The following is a 14,661-nucleotide window of genomic DNA, read 5'->3' as shown; positions in this document are numbered from 1 at the left end:
AGTCTCTCAGTGAACATATTTATGGGCTAATCTAACTGCACTGCCTTCAAGTAAAGCTCAGTATTTTCTCATAAGGAATTTAAAGTCTAATTTGTCAGAGGGGACGTAAAATCCTTTGTCTTTAGGCTCTATCTTACATCTCTTCTTTTTACTATTTTCATACAATATTTATTAAATATCAATGGGTCAACCAAATTCTATTTTTTGTGTGTGTGTGTTACAGAAATAGAGATGATTAATGAAGCCTATGTTGCAGCTATTAAGTAACGGATTCAAAAGAAAAAAAAAAAAAAACTATGGAAGAATTAAGATAACAAGAGAACTCCTAAAGAGAAAATACAGAATAATGGAAACATAACTAGGCAAAGGAAACGATGCTCAGTAGGGACCCCTCTGAGGATGTGTTGATTACTGGCATTTGCCATTTGCTTACTTACTATGTTCTAGCTTCCATTTTTTTCCTTTCAATTTTTGGGTACTTGAAGCAATCAACAAGCCCCTTCCTGTCTTATCAGCTTTTATCTGTTCTTTAGCTTTGTCTGGAGTTTGAGTTAATCCTGTTTGTCCTTCCAATGTCAGCATAAACTACTTTCTCAGGAAATCTTTTTCTAAAGTTCATAACAGAATAGCTCCTCATACTACCTTCCTTTATCTTTTACAGAACCTGAGGCAAAGCTCCTCAATTTAAAAATGATATTGAGGCCTAGTGATATTCCTGTTTAAAATCATAGAGCTACCAAATTGCAAAGGTAAGATTTCAATACAATTAATGTACTTTATTTAGCTCCCTTTTAGACTAATTAAGCCATCATTACAAATTATCAAGAATATTATAAGGTGGAATTCATTTTGTCATAAACTGTCATCCTTAATCATCTTCTAAAAGTTAAAAGTCAAAGGTCGTCGATGTTTGTTTGCTTTGATCTTAAGCACAGACCATTCTCTTTTTACCTGCCTGTGAGAAAGGAGACAAGGTAAATGTATTTAGTAAAGAAAGACACGATGTCTTTAGAGCAGGAGAAGCAAAACTGTTAAAATCAGAGAAATTTTTATTCTTCAAAATAAAGTCTTCCTGATTATATAAAATATAACAAGGTTTTTGATCTACCCACAATGATCTAGAAGATCATTGTCTGATGAATTCATATTAATCTTAGGCAAGTATTGTCAGCTTTATAACTTATGTTAACTATCCAGAGCCACCTTCCTCTAAGCCTGGTTTAAAACAAACAAACAAACCAAAACAAAAAAGAAAAATTTATGGTTCATTCAAGTTCATTCAGAAAGTAAGTTTATGGTCAATGTACAGCAAAAAAGTGGAGTATTTAGCTATAAATGACACATCTATATTATCAGTTCCCCTATCCCAAGACTGAGGGACAAATGCAGAAAAGGAGCCCAAGAGATTTTAAGAGCCAAAGGCTTGAGGACCAGAATTATACTGTTTCCTGGATGTGATAGAACCACTGCACCCAAGAACTTATAACAACTGTGGTTGCTTGTGTAAAATCAATCCAGTCAGCAATTTAGTGTGGAGGGGTATGATTCATGAACCACCACACAAATTGTGGCACTATGAATAATTGACAATTTATGGGGAAGAGAGAGTTGGTTTTCAATAAATTGATGGTTACTCCTAGGTTGACATCATCCAGTAAATGGTCCCACAACCAAGAGTATGTGGGCAGCCCAAATTGGACTCAGTGAATTGTCAGGAAAAAATAGGCATGAAAACTATTTCTTCTACTTCCATCATTCTTTAGTTGGCTATAGTCTTTTGTGGAGGGTTAAAGACCTTGAAAGAGAGCAAGAAAGGATATATGGGAGGATTTTGAGAAAGGAATGGGAATGGAGACCTGTGAAGAAAAGGGGCATAGGGAAATTATGGGATTAGAGTAGTATAATTTCAAAAGTAAAGGAAAAAAAATAGAGAAAAGGCTGGTACAAAGTTGGATGGCATAGAGAGATGGCGATCGATGTTTGAGTAGTTAAAGCAATGAATGAGGCAGTGAACTGGATCAACGTATACTGTATAACAAACACTCTCAAAGAATTAATAAAATCATTTTAAGTATTTATATGTTCTGTAGACATGTTTATGTTTCAAAAATACTGGGTGTCTCTCTTATATTGCTTAATGTTATAATTAGAAAATTGAGCAAACTTATATAACAAATAAGATAAAAACATATATGACTAAATTTTATCATTATTTATTGATGAATTTCAATATTATAGACCGAGTCAATTCACCTTGGTCTTGGAAAGAGGTCATTTTTGGAGAGCTTGCCTAAGTACAAATTTCTCTGTTTCCTACTTTAAAATATAATATAACAGAAGTTGGCTTGATGAGATTCCCCATATGAAACTATATAATTAATAGCATCAAAGTCTCACTGGCTTGAAATAAAATGTGCCATGTCTACTTTCTTTGAAATGTAATGTGCTGTCATGGTAATTCTGTCTTGTGACACAGTGGTAGAGGAAATGCAGGACACTGTGGTTGTCAGTTGGGTGATTAATGGGACAGGCTTGAGGGGGCGCGGGTCATTTTGGTTAAAGTTCAGTAACCAGAACCATTCTGGGTCAGCTTCATCTTAGAAGAAAGCAAAACAAAAACTGCCAAGTTTCTCAGGTACCTGGAAGAGGTACTCAGAGGGAGTAAGTGACACAGAGAGAGGTATTTTCGACTTTTTATTCTAAAACAAATTCAAGAATCCCCACTAGTTCAGAAGTTATCATATTTTGAACAGTAGAAAATAGTTTAAGAGAACCATCACTGAAGAGCCAAACACACAGCCTTCCAGGAGACAGTATGACATATGGTGGCAGTAAGTTTGTTTTTGTGATTGTGTGTGCGCGTGTGTGTGTGTGTGTGTGTGTGAGTGTGTGTATGTGCGTGTGTGTGCAATGTAACCATGTTTTCTATAGCCACACTGCCAAGTAACCATAGTAAGTCAGTAGTAAGGAATGAAAATCCCCAGGGTCACAGCAGTGCTGCCACAGAACACATTTTGATCTAAGGAACACAATTTTCAGGAGAAAGAGAATAAAGGTAGAAAGGCTACAAGCTATTCCACCCATGAAATGACTTTGAGCCATGTAGTTTCAGAAATCAGAGAGTGAAAATATAAAAGAAGAGTAAGAGGAGGAGAGAACAGGAAAGACTGAGAAAGAAGGAAAGAGGAAAGGAGACAGAGGGAGAGAAAGAATAATGTACTTCTAATGTTAGAAGACACCCGATCACTTTGCTAGCACATTCAACCCTGTTCCAGTTGATCACTCATTTGTGAATTTAGTCCTGAAATCATGTACTCACTTGCTGATCCCAAGTGATAGATTGTATCTATCCCTATAAAATAGTCCATAAGACCATACTCTTTTGCAAGATTTTGATAAGACCACTCAAGAGCAGTGTTTTAGGTGTTGTTGACTGACAAACACATAGTGGGAACTATACTGTAGGTGTGGAAATGTGTTAAGATTAAGAAACCTGCCAACACACATGCCTTTACTGTAAGCTACTAAGGTAGTCAAACGCATTACCATGAGACCAATAAATTCCTATGCTACAGCTCATATATACCACGTGCTAATGGATAACATATGTTGGATGTGGCTTAATAATCACTATGTAGAATAGTGCTTATCAGATATTTCCACAAATAAAAATGTAGGTGCATTGAAAAGCTTAAATTTGAGACGAGGAAACTTACATGATGGTAGTGTTGCATGCCTTTACTCTTAGCACTCAGTGGGCAGAGGCAGACAGACCTCTGAGTTTGAGGTCAGCCTGGTCTACAAAGTGAGTTACAGGACAGATAGGGAAGCCCTGTCTTAAAACAACCAACCAACCAACCAACCAACCAACCAACAAACAAACAGACAAACAAACAAACATCAACTAAAGCAGAACCCAGCCTACGTCTCACAAGCCTCATGAGAAAATATCTGTAAGGCAAATTTCCACAGTTCATTTAAGAGTGATTGTTTTGTCAATTTTTCTCATATCTAAATTTGCTTACATATTACAGAACATTGCAGTGTATGCCTTTGGGTAAGGTAATTTGTTCTTTCTCTAATGGCAATCTGTCTTGGGAGATTTCCCCAGTTTCAGAAATGTCAAGTGAACAATGATGGATATGTTTGACTGTAGAATAAGCAAGTGGCTCAGACACACAGACAAATGTGTTTCACAAAACTTGCTGGAAATCTCTGTGCTGCATTGTTTGCTTGGGTTTTTATTTCTGATCTCTATGGATTTACTTCTTTTGCTTATTCATCAGCATGCAAGATCCTGCATAAACATTTACATTTTGTAATATTTATAAGGGAACTATCACTCTGAAATGCATCTGAATGTTATCTAAGTTCAGGGATAAAGTAATTACAACAAATAAAGAATAAGTGGTGCTTTGAAGTCACCCACTAAAGGAAATGGAGTTGATATTGAAATAACAAAAGAAGAGCGCTAGGCAGGGATGAGAGTGAGCACTATATAGAGCTTTGACATGCTGGGAGTTTTAACCCATTTCCCTGGACGGTGACTCTCAACAGCTTCACTGTTGCCCTACTCATTCGGACTATACATAGACCTATAGTAAATCCACTATGCTCCTATGTAGCATTCATGACACACATAAATATTTTCACTTTAAGAGATAAAATTCAGAAGAGAAGCCTGCCATCCTTGGTTGCATTGTTTCTAGCGAGGTGGGTCATCTTTCCAGATGCCTAAAGAAAGGGCGAACAGGGAAAGAACAAAGGATCTCGAAGATCATAGTTACCTCTGAGTCTAGATTCAGGTGCCCAGGCTTTACCTTTCATCTATAGCTTGTGACTAATGCTTTTTAACATTTACACGAAAAGGTAAAATACATCTAGATGTCACCAGAGATGTTTCTTGGGAGGATGCTATTAGACTTCCTGGCATGCATAATATAACTCTTGACCTATTCATTTGAAGTGAAATTAAGCGTGCGACTTCTCGCTCCAATCTTTACATGCTGGAGATTTTGCACTCTGCAGCTGCCTGCTTATTACGATCATCTTTCATTCTAATTCCTTCTACTCAGGTGTCTAAGAGCATTATTTATGACTTCAAACTAGAATCATGGAGACAGATTTCGCCTGTAAGGGCCCTTTCTTTAAGCACTGATTTTTGAAGCAAGGTCTTTCTTTCAACAGAGGTTTAATTGTACATGTTTCTTTTATCATTTATAAAGTTCATATATATGTTTCTGAGATACTCTCATACATGTATATGTATATGTTATATGTACATGTGTATGTGTGTGAGAGATTTTTAGATAAAATAGTCTTAAAATTACATATGAAGTTTTTGCTATTAAATTTAGTTTTACCACGAAGTCATGGTATATTGCTGTTATGAAAATGTAAACTTGGGAATTCTCTCTTATCCTTAAAAATGTATACATATGTGTATGTGCATATATGCATGTAATAGCAATCCATAGAAGAAGTCCATGAATTTGAAAGAGAGTAGGGACCAGGGTTGGATTGACAGGTTTGCAGGGAGAAACGGGAAGTGGGAAAGGCTGTATTTTATAATCTCAAAAATACAAATAAATAAATTGAAAACATTATAAGACACATCTGTCTATATGTCAAGTAGAGAGAAAATGTTTATTAATTTTATTTTTAGGTGTATTACAATTTATGAAGCCTAGTAAATGTAGCAAGATAAAAGGACAACCACAAACACCCACCAATTCATCTTATTATAGGACCTATCTAAAGTGTAGATGTTATATTCATAAGATATTCTTATATTAGTAATAAAACTTTTTACCTTACTATGCATTGTATAATATGCATTTAATAAGAAAGTTTTGGGTAAATCTTGCTTTTATTTTCTGTGTTTTTCTTTGTTCTCTTTTCCCAAAATAAGCATCTATGGAACATTAATATTATTAAAGTAAAAAACTTAAATAATTAATTTAGTATACTGGTCTCATTCAATTGAAAATTCAATTTAGGAGATTATATCATAATAATAAAGCCACAATGAACTCATGTATGTTATATTTTTTTTTCAAACTTGATTGAAGTAATATCAATTAACTATATATGTTGAGTTTAAATAGTAAGGAGCAATCCCTGCTAGATTAGCGTTCCAGTGTTATAAGAGTAAGAAACCCTGAACATTGTTTGCTCCTCTCATTTTATTGCTACATGTCAGGAACATAACATGAATGCCCTTAGGTCCATAGGTCTCCAGAGAAACCAGGAATGCTAAGCCCAGGGGATTGTCTTTCCAATGGCACAGATGAGAAAGCTGAGCATTGGAGATTATTAACAGCCCGGTGAACTGTGTCATCTGCTGGGCTAGGCCATATCAAGCTCCTATAACCAGGACCAAAGGTGGCTTGGTTCATAGCCAAAATGACATGTGTGCTATCTACATAATTAAGACCAGGCCAGAGCCTGAAGCCCTTAAGCTAGTATAGGTAGCCTATCTGTAGAATCTATTTTCTTAGAAAAAAAATGACATGCACCCTTAGTTGAGTTTCAATAAAATCACACATCTTATGCACCAGAGATTGTATTACAATGGGAAACATTTTTTTTCAAAGTTGTATTGGGCTTAAATACATTGAGAATGAAACACTTGGCGCTAACTCCGAGAAATCTGCTCCAGGTTGACAAAGTCAGTCTGTTCTTGGGTTTGCATTCATTTCTCTTCCCATGGTTTGCTTCCCTATATAACACCTGCAAGGGCTCCTTCAGCAACAGATCTATAATTTACTCTGTTTAAAATCCACAGAGTATTTTTTTAGATCATTAAGAGTATGTGTTTCCGTGTTATTAAAATAAAACAGTAAGTATAACTCCTTCTTTTTTTTTTGCTTTATTCTTTCAGTTTAAACAACCCTGAATGCCAATATATAATCTAAGCACCAAATATACATATATTGATTCAATTTCAGTTTATATTAGCTATACTTATTTTTATACTTTCCAAGATCCACTGTTTTCCTTCTACCATACTGGAGATAAATGTAAACTTTATATTCAGTTTTGTTATTGTTTTGTGGTACTCTGGATAGTAAACAGAGAAGTAAGAGTAAAGTATAATCCAACCGAAGTTTCATGCTACAACATAAAGATGAAAATGCTTTTTAAAACAAAATATTGAGTAAACAATTTAAAAGCATTTGATTTTTAAATGTGCATGTATTACCCAGTGGACACACATACACCGCCTTAGATTCTGAGGATGGGAATGCGTAGGTAAAGCTTTGTTCTCTCCTCGCTACACTTCTGGTGGGTTTCACAATCAGAATGAACAATGAGAAAAAGAACTGAAACCCTGGGCTCAAGCTACTGTCCCTCACCCCTTAAATACTCTTTAGTCTTGAATTTGTGATCTGTCCTGCTAGAGGCTTCTGGGCCTCCGTGACAAGCTTAGTTATTTAGACTTTCAAGTATTCTCTGTCCTTCTATGGTTAGCAGCTTTTTGTAAATAAGAAAGTGGGAGTGGTCAGGATAGTAAGGGAGAATCTAAACAGAATTTTCCTCTCTCTCTGTCTCTCTGTCTCTCTGTCTCTCTGTCTCTCTCTCTCTGTCTCTCTCTCTCTCTCTTTCTCTCTCCCCATCCCTTCTCACCCTTCAAACAATTTTTCCAAAATATATATGAATGAACTACAATGTAGTGCAAGAAAAGACACAATGTTTTAGCAGAGAGCATTATGCTTGAAATCATTTCTTTCCTTACTTTGGCAAAGTTTCCTTGAGCATTGATTTTGGATTTGGCCATGGAACTTGGTATAATTTGTGGGATCAGAACAGAAATGGATTATATGTCCACCCACACTGAACAAACATATTATGTGTGTGTGTGTGTGTGTGTGTGTACCTGCTTGCTTTCTAGTTTCTGTATACTCCCAAGTGGAGGGCATGGGACATTTGGCTGGTAACCATAGTTACTATATGATGAGGCAACCAAACCACTTGACAGTCTAACCCCAAGACCAGTCAAACACAGGCAAGTCCAGACCAGACAAAGGTAATTCAAAATCTCATGTGCAAGAAAAAAATTATCCAAGACTCTTAAGGTCTTGGTGTTATTTATTTAAATAGAATTGGTGCAATGAAATAAAACTGAGACAACCCTTGAGCCAAAAGTCTCATTATTTTACTTTTAGAGTTTAGGTGGACTTTCAATCTACATATTGTCTTACTCTTGCTGAGGTTGCACTGTGGTGGATACAGATGCGTGGTAGAAAAGTACCTACTACCCATCATTACACTTTAGGACATAGAAGGTTTTAGTTGGTAGTATCTGAACTAGATAGTAAATTAAAATAATGATGGGTACCAACTCTTCTTCCACTTATGACTCAAACCTATTCCTCTTAAGGATGACTGCTTTCCTATATTTAAACAAACAAACAAACAAACTGATGACACACTGTTGGGATTTGAATTTGAGATAAAAATCTTTGAGTAATTTTGTTTTGCCTTTAAGCAAGTGGACCTATTTTGTACACAGCTCGAGTTGGACCAAGGGGAAAATAAGAATGGAATCTTTGAATCCCCCCCCCTCATTTTTCCCCCTCCTATTTTTGGGCATTTATTCATTCTTGAAAAAAATCATGTCTCGTCTATTTTCCTGTTCCTTTTTCACTCATGAAATCAGAGGCCTAGATTTCCTGGTCATAAGCCCAGGAACTCTTGGGCTTCGGCAGTTCCATGTGTCAGACTCGTGGAGGTCTCAACGTGAAAAAAGAACCTATACTCATCATTTCCTTCATCCTGTGTTGGAAATGACTTGCCTGGCACACACCTGGATATCACTCTTGACTTCTGCCTTTCCTTGACACTGCAATGTGCCATTTATAAACACACACCTTTTCACGTACTTACTACCTTTACCTCTGTTGCTACCCGTCAGAGTTCTTATCCCTGCTTTCTCACCCATGTATAGCGTCATAATGATCACGCATCTTAAATATTTCTTCAGCTTGTCCTACTAAGTTCTAATTATTACAGAGAACTGTTATACGGTCTACAACTTGACCCCATAATCATTACTACTTTTGTTCTTCTCATTTACAATAAATTCCACGGTGTGGAGAAACACTTATCAACATGAACTGTCTTGAAGCTTTGCTGTCAATAGATTGCACATGCCACCTCTTCTGACCAGTTGATGTAGGTATTGTCGAAATGAAATTAGACAGAATGGACCACATGTGTCTTCTGGCATTGGGATATGATATACTTGACTTAGCACGACATTGAACAAGCTAAAACAACTGATAATATAAGAGAATCTTGAGAAGCCAATAATACTTTATTATATTGAAGTTCATTTTAAAAAAATATTAGGTTTTTGTTGGAAACTTTAGATGTTTTCTTCAGATAATAGATATTTCTTACCAATATTCTTATAAAAAGAAAATAATCTTAGGGAATGACCTAAATATATTCTAAGATTTTTTTCTTCTGAGTCTTTAGTAATTTCCAAAACTCTTTTATTCTACTGGAGATGTACTAGCATACAGCTGATGTAAAACACTAAACAGTTATTGTAAATTAATGATTTATTATTTTCCTGGCATTTAATAATCCAGTGTTGTTATAATTTCTGAACTGAATTTGTATTCTACTTCCTAGAATGTAACAGTGGTTATAGATTGATGGCAAATGTCACACTCCAAAGTGCCATTTTGTGAGCTCTTTGAGAGGAATCTGTACTTTTAGGTGACAGTTTCTAAATACACAGGTGAGCTCTCAAAATCTGCTTCCCTGGGCCTCAAACAAACAAACAGGCAAACAAATAAACAAGCCCCTCCTCTCATCAGAATTCTAATTTCCAAGATATTCTGTTCTTTTGAATAGTCTGTTCTAGTATGTTAATGACTATTATTTATAATGGATGTTCTGAGTTGGCTCCTCTAAATTCTAGTATGTCTGGCTAAATATTTTAAGTCTTTTGTTATTTACTTATAAAATGTCCAAGATAATATGCCAGGTTTGTGTTGTCTTACGTCATACCTGCTTTTGAATTCTGTCTATAGGTGAAAATTAAATTTCTTGTGGGACATTGTCTCTATTATAAGAAATGAGTCATATAATATGAATGCATGTGTATATAATATAATTGAACTCATGATTGAAATTTTCTTCTTTCATTGAAATCCTGATGAAAACAATGTTTTTAAACAGTCTCTCTTTTATTTGTTTATAGATGGAGAACTCTCACAGACCAACCTTTCTATTTTGCTTAAACATATACACATTTTGCCATCTTAGTCTGACTTTTTAATTTTTTTTTTTCCTCACACCTTTCAACTCTCCCATTCTGGGTCTTAAGTATTTCTCTTCTGTGCCTCATCAAACCAATTAATTTTTAAAATAAAGCATATTCCATTCATTTTTCTAACTGATAACATATGGCTCAAACAAATTTTCATTTACAGATAGATCAGGAATAAGATAGAAATGAGTAAATTTCCTTACGATTTGACCATGAGCTTTCTACTATTTCCAGACCCCTTAGGGCATTCATTTACAAACTCATAAGCACTGACTATCACTTCAAACAAATAAGAAAGTTTAAAATTTTTACAGGGGGGATTATAAAAACAAATTGATTTGGAGTATTGAAACAGTACAATTTAGTTTTAATAAAGGAAGAAATTATTTTAAAAGAGAATAATTAATTTTTACTGAGAAAACTGAACTTTATTGAACATCAAATTCTTTCTGTGCTCTGTAACATTTGCAATGATAAACTATCTTTTAACCAAAGTTTATTTACTCACACATTTTTACTTTATTAAACAAGAATTAATTCTTAGAAACCAGTAAGGGGACCATATGTGCATTTATAATTTACATCAAGTAGCAGGTGCAGCATCAAACATTCTTGAGAAGCCAATATTACTTTATTATATTGAAGTTAATTTTAAAAAAATATTAGGGTATTGTTGGAAACTTTAGATGGTTTCTTCAGATAATAGATATTTCTTACAAATATTCTTATAAGAAGAAAATAAATCTCTATTTCTGTCTTTTTAAATAGAAAAACAAAACCTCTTATTTTTCAGTATAAATAGTTTAATTCTGGATGGCTAGAATGTATCCAAATTATTAAATTAGGTAAGTACTCTTGCCTATTGACCTACAACTGTCAAAAGCCAGAAGACCAGGACACAGCATAATGGAAACCAGGCTGTAGCACCATGGAAATATGATATAGCTCTTAAAGGGCAATAATTACTATAACATTTTCCTGGAAGTAATTTTAGTAATTGATTACAAACACATACAGCTACTAGTATTTTAGTTTATGTTTTAAGCATCTATTAAGAAAATAGTATGGAAAGATTATTTCTGTGTATATATGTGCACACATCTATGCATTATACCAGTACTTAAGAGTACCATAAAGATCAGTTTAAATAATGTTTCTCTTTTAAGCATTTAAATATACAGATATCAAAAATCCCATGGTTCTTATAATGACTGCTAATACTTAAATAAAAAACCCACTAAACTATACACTGTGTAAGTAGCAAGCATCTTTGATTTATAGAATATTTTCCGTCATCTATCACTTCATTGTGCAATGTTTGGTGCTTAAAAAAAATCAGTAACTAATAGTAAATATCTGAATGAATTTTGACCAATCTGACAACAGCATTTAATGTATGCATCCATTGCGTGTCCCCTCAGGACACTTACCTTTGGTAAGGAGGCCCGGGATCCAGAACTCTGTGTGGTCATAGTAAGTACAGTGGTGATGCCCAAAGCTACTCTAGCTGGGGCTGCATCCATGTTAATCCAGAATGAGACCCAGGATAGAATAACAATCAGGAGGCTGGGGATGTACATCTGGATCAAGTAATAGCCCATCTGACGCTCAAGATGGAATCGCACTTCTATGCATGTAAACTTTCCTAATTGTTTATAAAATAGATGCAACAATTAAATAAAAATCAGATTTTGTTATGATATCAAATAGAACTTCAGTGAAGTAATAATAATTTTACTGTAAGATTTTTTTATACTAAAATGAAGGAACAGTATGTCACATACCCAAATTCAGTTTAGTTTTTTGATTTTTTAAATCTGTGCATCTAGAAACAATGTCCCAAGGGAAGGGAGTCTTCTGAAATAATACGTAATCTTCTTTTTATGTTCAAATAGGTTTTCATACTTGTCAAAGATCTCTTCAGTTTTTGACACTTGTTTTCATGTAGACAGAACAGTACATGTTTATTGTGTAAAGGCGACCTATATTTTGTGTTTCTGGAACTTCCAAATGATTATTTGTTCAGGTACTATTTGTTTCAAAAACATTTGTATTTTTAAGTATTATAGAAGAAATGCAAATGAAGGTGAGCAGTTTCATAAATAATACTATAAAACTAAATATGTATCATTTTGCCTTAATAATGTTTAAGATAATTTTAAAACATAGGGAAAAACAAATATGTTACATCCACTGTTTAAATATATGTCTTTGTGCCTCTGTTTCTGCAAATAGAGGTTATGAATATTTATGTCAACATTGCTATTTCTACTCCATGGGTTCTAATTATATTCATTTATCCCCACTGCTTTATTATCCATCCTTCAAAGAAACAGTCTTCTAAGTAATTTGATCCTTGGTTTTATTATCTATTATTTTTAATAGAATGATGTCACAGATCTAATATTCTCTTTAAGTATCATTAACTGATATGACCACTGGAGAAAGATATCAAAGAGCATGACTAGAAAACCTGCTGGTGTATGGCAAAGAGACTCTCCATTGCAGACTCCTATTAACAAAACGAGCTCATAAATGATAGCAGACTGGAGACAAGTGCACAGCCTGTGGAGGAGAATAGAAGATAGAGCAGAACTTCAAGACCTCAACAGTAGCTTGCAAGGTCTGGGGACAGTGAAGTCCACTTTATAGTATATAGCAACCAGAACCATACACAAGCCATACACAACCCTACTCTCAATTCATCAGTGAAATGATTAAAGATTCCTACAATATCTAAAATATTTATATTTTAAAGAAATATTAAATATAGAAATATAAATTTTCATTATAAAGAAAATGAAATAGAGCAAGATTAATTAGTTTTATTATATCAATGCAAGTCTATTAAGTAATCTTATGAAAAAATTAGAAGGTTTTTTTTGGGGGGGGTACGTTCTCATGATTCATGTAATTCTCAAGAAAAATAACAAGGTTTCATTACATATATTAATGCCATTTTATAAATATAACTAAGATGGAAAATGAAGTCATACAGGATGCAAATATTATGGCCGTACATAAATGCACATATAAGTATGTATGTATGTATGTATACTAATTGTATGGTTGTGCACATGTACATTTTTTATGAGATTGTAAAGAGAAAACTTAAACTTGGACCCAAGTGATGAAGGGAACCTCTTATGCATACATATCAAGATGAGTATACCAAACAAAGTCAGAAAAGGAGAAAGATTTTAGATGAAAAAAATGTATTACATAGTCCTGAAGTAGCTTTTAGATTTGTACAATTTAGTGTGTGTTTGTGTGTGTGTGTGTGTAATTTTTCTTACTGAGTAGATCTAACTGTCACTGACCTGAGGACATGCTATTTAATTCAGTTTGACTCCAAACTCATGGATCATCTTGCCTTTGCTTACCAAGTGCTGGTATTAAAAGCATGTCCCTCCACACCTAGATATGTAATTAATATGTATTTGAAAGAATATTAACTTCAATAATTTTATTTCCTTGCAACACCAGGCATTTACAAATATGGATTTGTGTATCTGTGTGTGTGTCTCTCTGTGTGTGTGTGTGTGTGTATGTGTGTTATTTTTTCTTTCATATGCAGAGGGAATTATGTGGCATATGAGCCTACACTGGCAAACAAATAAAATCGGAATCTTGATTGTTGGGGGAATAACATAATACAAAGATTAATATATGAGACAAATTAATCACATATGTGAATAGAGACATTACCATATGTTTCTATAAGGTTTTCAGCCTTGAAATTTTGGACATACTTTCATCTTTTGTATTAAAGAAATGTTAGACAACTAGGTATTCTAGAAAATTACTACCAAAGTAATTGCTTGAAGTAATCATTCATAAATGTGAGCTGTAATATCAAGGTATGCAAATGTACTTTCTGCTAAGATGGGTCTCCTGTCACTATATTATCAAAATTCTCCCTGAAATGATGTCTAGAGTCAGCTATTGTTCTGTGATGAATGTGTCTAAAATTCACATCCTTGGAAAATCTGTGAATTTCACTTTATTGAGAAATCAGTGTTTGAGATGAAGACACAATCAACTTAAAATTTATTCCCAAATCATTGTTGTCCTTATAGAATGAGGGATATTTGGCTACAGAGATAGATGTATACAGAGGTCAACATATGACTATAAGGACAGAAACTAAAGTGATGTATCTATAAGTAAAGAAATACCTAGAATTTGTCAGAAATAGGTACCCCTTCTTAGAATTGGGAACAAAACATCCATGGAAGGAGTTACAGAAACAAAGATTGGAGCTGTGACGAAAGGATGGACCATCTAGAGACTGCCATACCCAAGGATCCATCCCATAATCAGCTTCCAAACGCTGACACCATTGCATACACTAGCAAGATTTTGCTGGAAGGACC

The 14,661-nt window shown here is 34.3% G+C and overlaps 1 protein-coding gene across 3 annotated transcripts in view; it reads right to left on the bottom strand.

The window, feature by feature from the left end:
* The window catches only part of Glra3 (glycine receptor alpha 3), a 179,514-nt gene that overhangs the window by 20,496 nt on the left and 144,357 nt on the right, over positions 1-14,661 (bottom strand). For all 3 annotated transcript variants that reach the window (XM_021169808.2, XM_029480241.1, XM_029480242.1), the window contains one exon: positions 11,716-11,930. In XM_021169808.2, coding sequence (XP_021025467.1) covers positions 11,716-11,930 — 215 coding nt within the window. The remainder of the gene's footprint in view (positions 1-11,715; positions 11,931-14,661) is intronic.

The sequence above is a fragment of the Mus caroli genome, chromosome 8 (assembly GCF_900094665.2).
Source record: "Mus caroli chromosome 8, CAROLI_EIJ_v1.1, whole genome shotgun sequence".
Lineage (NCBI taxonomy): Eukaryota > Metazoa > Chordata > Mammalia > Rodentia > Muridae > Mus > Mus caroli.
The sequence above is the reverse complement of the archived record's forward strand: the minus strand, read 5'-3'. Positions and strand labels throughout refer to the sequence as shown.